The sequence below is a fragment of the Varroa jacobsoni genome, unplaced genomic scaffold, assembly GCF_002532875.2.
Source record: "Varroa jacobsoni isolate VJ856 unplaced genomic scaffold, vjacob_1.0 scaffold_918, whole genome shotgun sequence".
Taxonomy (NCBI): domain Eukaryota; kingdom Metazoa; phylum Arthropoda; class Arachnida; order Mesostigmata; family Varroidae; genus Varroa; species Varroa jacobsoni.
Window position 1 is genome coordinate 188,498 of NW_019213820.1, and position 12,186 is coordinate 200,683.

The following is a 12,186-nucleotide window of genomic DNA, read 5'->3' on the forward strand; positions in this document are numbered from 1 at the left end:
TGCATATTTAGTAAACAAAAAGACATTAAGAAGGAACTGCAACAAGCAGTTATAATATTTTAGGGCGATGGTGATAAAGACGAAGAGGGTCTCCTGATTACGCGCGCTTTGTTACACATACGTTGTTGACTTCAGCCGTGTATGAGTCGTTTACTGATGATGTGAATATTTTTACATTCGGCAAACAAAAAAGCTTAAAGAAGAAATTGCAACATGTAATTATAGAATTTTAGAGCCGTAGTGAGAAATTACACCTGCAGATCCCGAGGTATGTAATTGCATATGATTGTCCTAGCCATTTATGCGTCTTTTACCACACACAGTTAATATGTTCCACTTCTAGAATTAAAAAAAATTGATTCTTTTCGTTTTTGAGCCAAGAAACATGATATTCATTCATTCCGCTACTTTACTTGAGATTATTTCGAGATAAATTGAAAAATGTGTCAAGCACATAGCTTCTTGAGTTATATATATTTTAAGATTAATTCTGCCATAGAAGTGTAAACTTGATATCTCAACGTGTTTTCTTGGAATATTGCACCTTGGACAGGTGTCTTGTAAATTTATATGGTACACCGTCCGATACTTCACTGGTGTTCTTCATGTACAACCACCATACTTTAGAGTTGTGCATACGAAACCTGCCAAGAAAAACTTGTAAAATACCTTCCTTTTGGAAATAAAATATACATAATGATTGATAATAAATAATTTAACAATATTGGTAACACTTCTATTAAAAGCGAAATTCGCTGGGATTTCTTAGACCTTAGAGGCATAGACCTCAAATAACGCTCGAAACTGGTATTAGCTGCTGGTTTATTCTATATATAGTAAATGTGATACCAAAGATATTGATATTTTGGCATAGAAATTGTCGTATGGATATCAGCATACTATTTCGGCTTTCCGCCTGTAATGGAATGTCCGACTCCTAAAATCTAAGACTATTTTCAAGTATTGCAATCTAATGTGATATTAGCAGGAATAATAAAATAAAAATAGTAAAAAGTAACTGAATCCCTAAAACCAAGTTTTATATATAAGTCATCTATAAAGTGCTATGACTTAAATAGTGTTATAAAACCATGCAGATCTTCTCTAGTTCTTCAAGCATAAGAACGTTTATATGTGATTAATTAAGGGCATTTTAAATATAGGCAGTGAGCTACTTCAAGCTAATTATTTACGTGTAACATATGCCGGAACTAAGATTTGCATTTTAAGGATGATTTCTTGACATGACGTAAAGCTATGTCTTGTTTGTGACACAGGTAGCTGTCAATCAAAACAATTGGATTGGGTTTGCCTATAGTGCTTCAAAAGGGCCTTTAAAAAGATTCTTTTTTTTGATTTTCATTTATTTTAAACCTACTAACTTTATTACTGACATTATTGATTTTTGTCTGTTTATGAAGTGCATTTTTTATTTCGATTTTTTAATGGTTTGTCGTTGTTCTGAAGAGTGTCTGGCGAAATTGACTGAGCTATTTTTTAGTGGATTTTTCCCCCAATTTATTCTCCTCCAGCGGTATCTTGTTTTCACACGGGAATTAATCTAGAGAGGCCTACAAGCTCGCGATGATATAGTCAAAACAGCATACACGCTCTTATGAATTTTGACGGTTAAAAAGGGACGAACGCGACAACAACAGCACTTCTTCGTCATTTATGATGACGTTTAGAAATTACCGCTACCGCAACTACAACACCGTCGGTGAATAGCATTATGATGATAGCCACGAGCATCGTCTTACATGCCTCAATGTGTTCTGTAGTCCCGTAGTGAAGTAAACCAGTATACAATTAGTCAAAAAAAATCAAGCACTGCGCTAGCTAATACAGTTCAAGTGCTTGATCTCTACCTTTTTAATTGTATCACCATTGTGTTTACAATTGTAGCCATCATTTGACTATGAATTGCATTTTTGTTTTTGGCTCTTTCGGCGATCTTCATAATTCCATGATTTTGCTGAAATGGGCTACATTTTGGTACATATGATTAGAAAACATTCCCGAATGCTTATTGCGGTCCAGGTAAAGGAAGAGCGATGTAATCACACCGTGAGAGTTAATGCAATTATTCACAGGTATACAAATCACACATGGTGTGTAAAACAAATCGTCTAGACCTGTCTAGCAGGGCCAACTAAGTCTCACACATCCGAATTTTTTCCTGTATCTGGAAAAGGATTTAGGGTCTTTTAAGCCCTCCTCGAAAAATTCTTTGTCCACAAATATTAGCTGGAACCTAATAAAATTTTTGCGTGGATCATAACTAGTGAACTGCTAAATTTTTTTTCCGATGTTGCCGATAATAACGAAGTTCTAGTATAAAAGTGACCTACTGGTTACAGGATTTCCATTCAGGCGCCATATGATAACGGCAAGTTGAAGCGTTTAAAATGTGATAAGGATAGATCTCGGGCCAAAATTCGGTGTCTTTGCACTATAGAAATTTATTTTTCCTATATATTTTATATCACTAGTTAGATAGGCGGTGAATCATGTTCAATCCTTCTCGTTTGACGGCTAATTATTAATTTTAAGTTACTCCATTCGTAGTAGGGTTCTTACTTTTCTCAACTTAGCTGCGTACTTCAGAAATAAGTCAGCATAATTTTTTTTTTGTAAATTATATATTTAGTCATGATGTATTAATGGCGTATGAAGCTGCGTTTGTGCGCGTAGCAGCATTGCTTTGTCCAAAGTATCAATTAGTTGAAACTATTACTGGGAATAAAAAAAACGCAGTTCAGATCTAGTAGTAGTCTAATAGTTGACGCACCTACGGCATTTTGTATTCATAGAAAGGCAAAAAAAAATACAAGGAATTTTTTAAAACCGCTTTCGATGAAGCGCTTTTGACATTAATTTGGAATCCAAGCTCACAGTATTTTAATGTATTTTTTAACAGAACGCAAGTGAACATAAAGTGGCTTTCATTTTTCGGTGGCCTGCCCCTTACCTGCACATAATACAATACATCTGCTTTGAGCTGCACCCACACGTTTGGGATATCTAGGGTAAAGCTCGAACCAAATGTTTACAGTACAAACAGATGAATTGAAGAGAATAATTTAAGCATTAGATATGAATGAACACGCACACGCCTCATAGGATGTGCTATAGTAGAGGTTTGCGAACAGCCTGACTAACAGACATTGGCAGCTTAGGAAAATATATGTTAGCCTATTCTTTAATCGTATCTTTTAATAAATAGCAAAACATGTACAGCATGCTAAGCGCTTACAAAATGCAAACTCACCTTTTGCTTTCAGCCCGTAAGTTTTTATCTAGATGGTTTTCCTCCCACGTCTGTTGCCAGAATCCTTTTTGATGTTGACACGGTATGTGTGCTTTTATTTTCGCATCTGGGTCACCACATTCCCGTGCCTCGTCTTCATTACATACGGATCCATCTTGCGTTTTTCGCTGCATCATTCCACGTCTTCTCTCTATCTCTTTTTCAATATATTGAGCCTTCAAAGGAGAATCAATATTATGGCTCATGTGCGATGTAACTTAACTCTTTTTTATCTACGTATCAGTGTTTCCGATTTAAATTTACACCCCTTTAGATTCCTATACTTTTAAATCCCAAAAGTGAAACAGAATGTTTAGTACAATTAAAAGTGCTTTCATATTCTGTACGCACTTTATGTAATTGATCAACCATTACGACGAGCGTCTTTTATATCGAAATCTCCAGAACGAAAGAGACAAAATTATTTGAATCGTGTTTTCCGCTAACGCATGTTGCCCATAAACAGCACAAGTTTTCAAAGGTCTGGACAGCATTTGTGCCGTTATCGCAAAAAAAAACTAACATGCGAATTTTTGCGGAAACTTCTTTTTCTCAAAAGGCGCTTTATTTTAAATCTGAAAGGCATTGTTATAATGTTAGTACATCTGCTGTTGTCAAATTTCCACTTTTAAAGCCGATATTATATGTGACTTTAAAGCTATCTATCTGACAAAACGCTTAATACTTTCTCCGCAACCCAATATTTTGTGAAGGAGTCGGTGAAGGAGGTCGCGGGTCGTAGATTAACAATATAGTGGTCTAAATTCAAAACTGATTTTAGACGCACAAATCATTATTACATCTTCGCGTATCATGGGAAAATACCAATGTCCAATACAACTCGCCATGGATAGCTATTTCGACTGAGCACTCACTTTGCGCCCTATATCGTTTTGATCCTCCTCGATCATCAAGGACTCTTTATTTTCCGAGCCTTCTTGCGTGTCATCTTTGCATTCAACGGTATCTTCAGTTGCCTTATCCGTCTGTGCCTGGCTATTTTTGTTATAGAGCTCAGAAACTGGTACAAGTGGTGTGGAGGAAGGATCATCTTGTGGCCTGTCGAGTTCCACGATTGTCGAATCCGCTCCGCGTGATACAAATGAAGATCGCCTCGTGTCAGAGATACCAGAAACCCCCTGCAGTTTTACAAGTGGGTATTTGAAACGTGTATGTAAAATACGCAGCATGCCGCAATTGGTTATATTATACATTGTTAAGAAAGCAATTTTTTTTCACACACAAATCAATAGTTGAAACTTGTAACTTGGTTCAATCGAGAAGTAATTTTTTTTTTTATAGAAGTCGGTATTGAAGTTCAGTCACTTTGTCACATACATTGTAGCTTCGATGTAGTAAGATTACTATCCGTATAATTTCCCGTATTTCGAAGTCCACTATGATCATTCTACATTCTTAATGGATTTTTCACGGTTTTGAATCGGATTTCTAAAAAGACTCACACAATTCAAAACATCAAATTGTAAAACATAATACATGAACTACTTTATATACCAATGCAATACTGTATTTCTAGTCGTGCCCCTACAAAGAGTTACAGCAATGATAAAGCATCGAGATGGAATTACTGAGGTTCTGCTACGACATCCTCGAACACACATCAAAATAGGCAAAGTGATGAATCAAAAATTACAAATTCTGAGAAGATACAAGTGAGGCGAAGAAATCACAAATGTAGAGATAAATGTAAGAGATAGGCTTACAGCTTACTAAAACGTACCTTATGCATGCGAGTATGTATGATTTATTAGTCTACAATGACGATTCTACAGCGCCCGTTATTCGAAATCACAAATTATGATAGCGAGTATAGGCCATAATTAATACAGGTCTCATTATAACTGATTTGCTGAAACTGTTTACCTATTGATACTTTAATTTCTTATAATAGTTCTACAGCGAAATTGCTTATTGTAGTGGAGCGAAATAATTTCTGTATGCGCTCTCAGTAATTGTGTTCATTAAACGTTTTTGTTAGCCCACTAGCCACTGCCTCTAAAGATATGCCAAAAGGCCTTGTGTGTCCTGCTTTGGATGCCCCAAACATGTTATTTAACTTTTGCTGCTTGAGTTACAAATGCACTCAAGATTTGTGTCGCTCGTAGACACAAGCGACACAACTTGCGAGGTTTAGCCTATTTTAGCTTGCTTACCTTGTATTTTATGTCAATAAATTAGTTTAAAGAAATAGGTATTTTTTGATTTCTCATTACAACCTGGTTGTTTTGTATAATTCTGGTGCAGTATTAAATATTAACATTACTTACCTATAATTATCAAAGATTGTGATAAGGCATAACTTCGGCATAAAAGGCAAAAAAAGACCTACCACGCTTGTCTTACGCAAAATGGATAGTCTTAAAGACTCACCTTATTTTTAAGGATTCCCGGTCCTGGTTGCAAGACGTTGTGCCGTGGGGTATGCTGGCCACTTTTTGGCACTTCTCTATAAACCGTTTGGTCTTCGGGATTTGCGGTATTCTGCTGACTGTATTCAACAGATCGATAAGCTTGCGAGTCGTTATCGTTTGCTTCAGAGGGACTGTCTTGCTTGCCTTTAAACTGGCTGCTATGATCCTTTGGATCCACGCTATGCCATCCTGGTTCTCGGAATTCCTCGAGCTCAGCCGTCGTTCGGTGGAACTCACTTTGATCCGTAACGTATGTCAAGGAACACGACTCGGGACGAGATGCCAGCTGAACAACAATGAAGGTGACTCATTCTTGGTTATTGTTTCCCGTAAATTAAACATTTTCTAGGTATTAAAGTTCGGAAAATACAATTAACTTTGTTTTCTCGATAAATAAAAACGCTATTTCGAGCAGACGCTTTACAGTCCAGACGAAGCAGGCCTCTAATCAATTCGTCGAGACGCCCTAGACAATTTGCAATGTTAGGCGAACTTTCAAGTGTAAAACAAGAAAACAAAAAGCATGCGCACATTTTGTGTCGTGAAAGAAATATCATGCACCGAACGTTTAAATAATGAGGAAACTAAAGTATCATTCAAATTTCTAATTACTTGTTCGATTTCGTGACGAATAGGAGACCATTATTACCGACCGCTGTTTACGTAGGTCGTAAACAAATATGTAGCGAAAATCAAGACAGATGTTTTTAGAGAAATATCCTTAGCAGAACGACATTGTCCAGTAGTCGTGTCATTAAAGCTTCTAGCTGTCAAAAAAGATTTAGCAGTGCTTGAAGGAGCTTGAGGCGACAAGCTACGGCTTTATGGTTACTACATGTTCCAAATAAGAGGTTCAAACTAACAATAAAGTAGCATACCGCTAAGGCGTTTCTCACCAATGTTGCTGCTGCAAGACATTTCTTTAATATATATATTTATGTCTCAAGGCCCTACAGTATCTAAGAATAAAGTCGCGAAATTTTGGAGAAATCGCGTGAGTCTCTTCTTCACAAATAATCGAAACTTTGGAAGAATTCCTCTGATCCTTTACTGTTCTTAGTAGAGCTTGCTCTTAGTTTCTTCCGTCTCCTTCGAAGCAAATAATCTTTCATATTTAATCCACTCATTTATTCGGCCTTGTTGCCTGTGGCTTTTTTAATTTATAAATTTAGGGGATTTTTTTATTTTATTTTTTCTCATCATATCAAATTTAAGAAAATTTGAAGGGATGGCGCAACAGGTATGCAGAAAATCTTGAGAGCGGCCTTAATAATTTTCACTGTCCTCGTGGCTAGGTTTAGTTTGATAGGAAAGATCATGTATAAAAAGCTCCGGATACGAGGAATAACTTTAATGCGCAGAAATTCAGACGATCGTCTTAAGAACTTGTAGTTAAACCATCGATAGGCCATTCAGTCTGATATAATACGGCTGAGACGGTTAACAAGTTAACCAATAAGAGCCGCTTCATTAGTTTAAGCAGAATCTGTTTTTTGCGCATCCGTTATGTTAATAAAAATTTCGCCATTTCAGTAAAGAATTATCCGAAGAAGAAGAATGCTTATTTTACTACTGTAAAGCACTAGAGCACATGATTTGATGACGATAATTTGATAATATGATGAACTAACTGACGGCAAGGTTTACCTACTTTTTGTGCAAGAATAATTCCTTCTTTAAACATCATACAAATTAAAAGACCAAAGGAGTCGATAACATTCATACACATTAATTCGCATTTGTATGCAATATTTATAATAAATTTTTTTAATTATTGCATATGTAGTCCAATAATGGAATATGGATTTCAAACATAACATACGTATTTCAAATTTTACTGTTAATTCTAATGGGCTAGAGGCCTTATTTCTTCTACTGTAGATTCTTTGACCATGTGGGTTAAGCTTCTTAGATGTCATCTTAGTGAAATTGCACCAGATGTTGCCCATTCTTTCTAAACTTATTAGATAAAAGCATGCTTACGTTATTGGCAGTGCATATTATTTACATTTCATCGTATAGAGATTTTAAACATTTTCACTTTAGCGGAATTTTTTAGGTTCTCTAGACGTAAAGTGGTTGTCCCTATAATAGCTTAGTAGGTAAGGTATATCCTTCCTAATCCTTTGCTTTTTTCTTTGTTTCTCTGAGGTTCTTAAAATATTGACCTAGCCCGCCGTACTCAGTACGTCCTTGCTTCGTCAGACACACCTCCTTGACTTATCGAACTTACTTGAAGTATCGAACTATAATCTATGTGTTTGCCGTAATTTCTTTCACTCAAATTACCGTTCTTAAGGAGTTAGCTAGAGTTCCTCTATATATTTGTCGAGAATTGACATGTTTGTTAGCTTCTAAAATCCAATTAAGACTTGGTCTAAGTTCGTCCAAATTTTGTTAGAACAAATCCAATAAAATATCTTTCTTTTTGGCGAAAGTGGGAACTGTTGTTTATGAAGCCTTTCTAACTGGCCTTGTACATACATATCGTTATATTATTACTGCTTGTTTTACCTTGAGTATTGTCAAATGTCCTCTCAATTAGACCATTTAGCAAGTCGATAGGAAATATTCATTGGTTAGAAGCTCCTAACTTTGGGTTCTTTGACCAATTCGCCACCTGGAATCTTCTTAAATTTTGTACAGTCGAAACATCCATGTTGTTTGTCAAGGTGGCACATAAAATGCCGTTATGCCCGTGTCCTGCATTTACCATTAATTAAGTTGTTTCATCGTCTAGTCACTGTTTTTGCTGATAATCATTGGGAGAGCTGTCTGGATATCAGGAGAATGTAGCAAAACTATTTCTGTGATTATCATAAGCTTATGTATCTTTTTTATGTAAGAACAATTTAAGATTCATGTGTTCGAACACATTATATTTAACCGAAATCAGTGAGATTTCTTATATCCGTGTTATCCACTGATCAAATTTTTTTTTGTTAAGTTGGTATATAAGCAGTTCCAGTTTTTTCAACGGTTTTCCATAGGTATGTCTGAAAGAAATAATAATATCTTTGACATTTTATATTTGTCGTTCTCAAAAGCCAAAATTCCACGGGAACGTTCCGCGATATGTGCCAGCTAATAATACGACTCAAAAGCTACAGAAAGCTTGCTAACTTTAAAAGTAGTATCTTTGACCTAAATAATCTTTTCCAGTTGATTTGTCAATTTCGTCGAGGAATATCATTGCTAAGTAAACTTATATATTTTGGCTACAAAAACGTTGTCGTACGCGAGACATATATCCTGGGTTACTTCCGCAACATCATTAGAATAATTTTCAAATAAGAAAAAATTGGAAAATGCCGTTTTATTATTCGAAATTAGAGCTTGAAGCAAGCTTAAAATTTTGTAAGCAAATTAAATTTTTGTATCATTAGCAAATGAGAAGTCAGAAAACAAAACCTGTAAAAATGCAAAACAAACGTCATTTGTTTTCTACCAATCAGCTTCTGCTCCAGAGATTTCGTGAGCTTATCCTGAACGAGAAAACACCACTCCTTCTGACCCAATCATAAGATTATTTATGTATGTTAGACGACGTTCTTGTATGACGCTGATATGATATTATACATAGTATTGCGCGTTTTTCCTTGTTAGCTTGCTTATTTTAGTCCGTACTTCTTGGTTAGTAACGGAATCCTCGTGCCCATATGTCTCTTCTAAATGTCATCACTTATTATATTATCCTTGATTATTTGAATTCGTTACAAATAAATTCCTGCATTGGGCGTGAAGTTTGCACTGTACAGTAGGCGTATTTTTAGAACCTTGTGGAGCTTTATATTGGGAAAAAGTAAAGCTTTCCCATCAAAATCTTCTACGAAGCTTTTTACTTACCATCATGCTGGTGTCATTTGAAAGATTAGTTTGTATTGGATACTCCTTTCGAGTATTCCGGTCCCCTCCTCCTCTCTTGTCATCCCCTGAGGTATAGTTTTCTTGAATTTCTCTGCACTGTTCATCGTTTGATACGCTTTTTTTAACGTGCTCATTCTCAGTCTCACAAGATGACTTGCTTTTTATCAAAATATTCCCCTTTTCCTGCTCCGTTTGGCCTCCGTCGGGCGCTTCTAAATTTTTGTGTCTCTTATCGATATCTTTCTTACGCTCTGAAGTTCGTGGTAGTCTCCCATTTCCTACAGAGTACCTAAGATTCAAATAAAGAAAAACAAGGTAGTCATTAACTAGGAATAAAAAAGCGTTAGACTTTTGTTAACTTCTTGTCATGATTATCACAAGGATGCGATACCGTAAAAGTTTAGACCCCAAAGATATATTCGCAGGTCTTTTTAACCTCTTACATGTACAATATGCGACCGAACTTTTGTTCATACAAAGTGATTATCGAACAAATATTTTGCATTTGTCTACCAAATAATGGAGCTCTTAATTTTTGGTAAAGATAATCTAACGCTTTTCCGAAGTTAATATCTTTCGACTAATTTAATTTATTGGATATCTTCGATCAATGTGTCACCTTAATCAACTTGAGCATTATTTACAATAGAACTTACATGGAACAGTGATTGCATTTGACAGCCTTTTCCCAAAAAAATAGCAATGCATACCAAAATGTTTGTTTTTTTGTTATGGAAAAGGGAAAACTATTTACATTCCGATCATTATTTAAAGCCGTGTATCTTTTTAAAACGTACTCGAAATAACTGAAAAGCCTTAGCTTTTGTTTTTGAAATAGAAACTTCAGAAACTTTGAAAAATATTTTTATTTGGTTATTTATTAACTGGTTTATTACGAATTACTAGAAATAACTATAAGATGACTCTCTACAATAATAGTCAAAAATTATAACAAAAAAGTTTAGTTAAAAAAACTGAAAAAACAGGTAAAGATTTCCATTACTACAAATCTTTCGTGGAGTATAAGAAGAGCTATAGAGTGTAATGAAAATTCAACACTGAGTACACTGAGAGAACCAGTGGCTCGCGCAAAATCAAGACAACAATGAAAAAAATCTTTAATAACTAAAAAACATGTATCGATTTGCATTTCTATACCTGCACGAAATAAATGCTGAGGCAATCAAGATTTTCTACTATATAACCTAAATATGAGCATCTTAATAAAACACAGTCGATTTAGAAGCAAAAAATCGGTTATTCTCGGTCTTAGTTATCAGTCAATCGGTATCAGGCAATCTAGTTCATTGAAAATTTAGACACGACCCAAATAGTGTGGTTGTGGTAAAAAAATAAAGGATCTAAATTAACACGGGCATCGTAATTTTTCTGCCCTTGCGATCACATAAACAGTTTTCATACGATGATCTTACTTAGTAATCAAAATGTGTCCGTGTGTTAAATACAAAATATCTACAGTTCAGGACCTAAACGACTTAAAAATTCAATGGTAGCTAAAAATGGTTTTAAATTTATTGAGCTCAAACAATATACATGTGTATATATATATGTAAATTCCCTGACTCTAAAAACTATGTTAAGTGTTATATCTACGAATTATGGATAACTAGTGTAAACGGGTTAAACAAAGAACATTACGATAAAAGAGGTGCTTATAGCGATTTAGAGAGCACTAGTTTGTTATCACACAGTACCGCGATTGGAAGAGAAGCAGTGTGTCGAAAAGTAAGGTTCACTTGGTCGTCGTTCAATCTTGTCGTCTAAAATGGGAAGCAAAATAAGCTAATGTTCGAAAAATCATCGATCAAAAATGTTTCTGTCGTTGACCTATATAGTCCCATTAGTTGGAATTAATGGGACAGAAGTGAGGTCATTAATGATTTTTTGCTAAACGGATCGATTTTTTCAAATTTTGTTTTCAATACACAGCACTTTTTGGGTAACGTAACTGATTGAAACTGATTTATTTGACAGCTGAAAGGAAAGATAGAATTTTTAAAAATTGAGCTACCAATGTTTTTTTTTGTGAGAATGGCAAATGGTTTGCAAGCTTTGCTTGTTAAAAAAATTTCCTGCAGCTGACATTTGGCCAAAAATGCCTTTCAGTTTCTTGCTCCTGAGATTTTTGGGACATTTGAGGAGGTATGTCGGCTCAACTTCGTAACCACACATCGTCCACATATATCCTTCCGGCGTAACATCAATAGCATTTTTCCTTTTATAAAAGACACCTCTCCCTTCTTCGTGAGGACCTGTCAGCTCAGGACGCAGTTATACGTTTCTTACCTTGTAACTTCCTATTCGCTGTTTGATTAACTCGTGCACCTTTACTAAGTTTTATGTTATTCCCGCTTTTGCCCTTTAGAAGAATCGTACGTTAACAAATTCACGACTTAGACGCAAATTCCCCGTTTGTCTGGATTCATTCTGTAGAAAAATACCTGTTTTCCAAAATCCTTCAACAATTCTTATTATCTTAGATCATGTTTTGTATGAACTTTTAACGAGACGGAATACGTCGTGAAATGCAATTCTTATACCGTAACAAAGTTCTAT

At 35.4% G+C, this 12,186-nt stretch overlaps 1 protein-coding gene across 4 annotated transcripts in view; it reads right to left on the reverse strand.

Moving 5' to 3' along the window:
* Positions 1-12,186, reverse strand: part of LOC111264962 (uncharacterized) — a 90,035-nt gene that overhangs the window by 51,602 nt on the left and 26,247 nt on the right. For all 4 annotated transcript variants that reach the window (XM_022841249.2, XM_022841250.2, XM_022841251.2 and 1 more), the window contains 4 exons: positions 9,589-9,898; positions 5,702-6,028; positions 4,186-4,449; positions 3,272-3,486 (listed from right to left, as the gene is read on the reverse strand). In XM_022841249.2, coding sequence (XP_022696984.1) covers positions 3,272-3,486; positions 4,186-4,449; positions 5,702-6,028; positions 9,589-9,898 — 1,116 coding nt within the window. The remainder of the gene's footprint in view (positions 1-3,271; positions 3,487-4,185; positions 4,450-5,701; positions 6,029-9,588; positions 9,899-12,186) is intronic.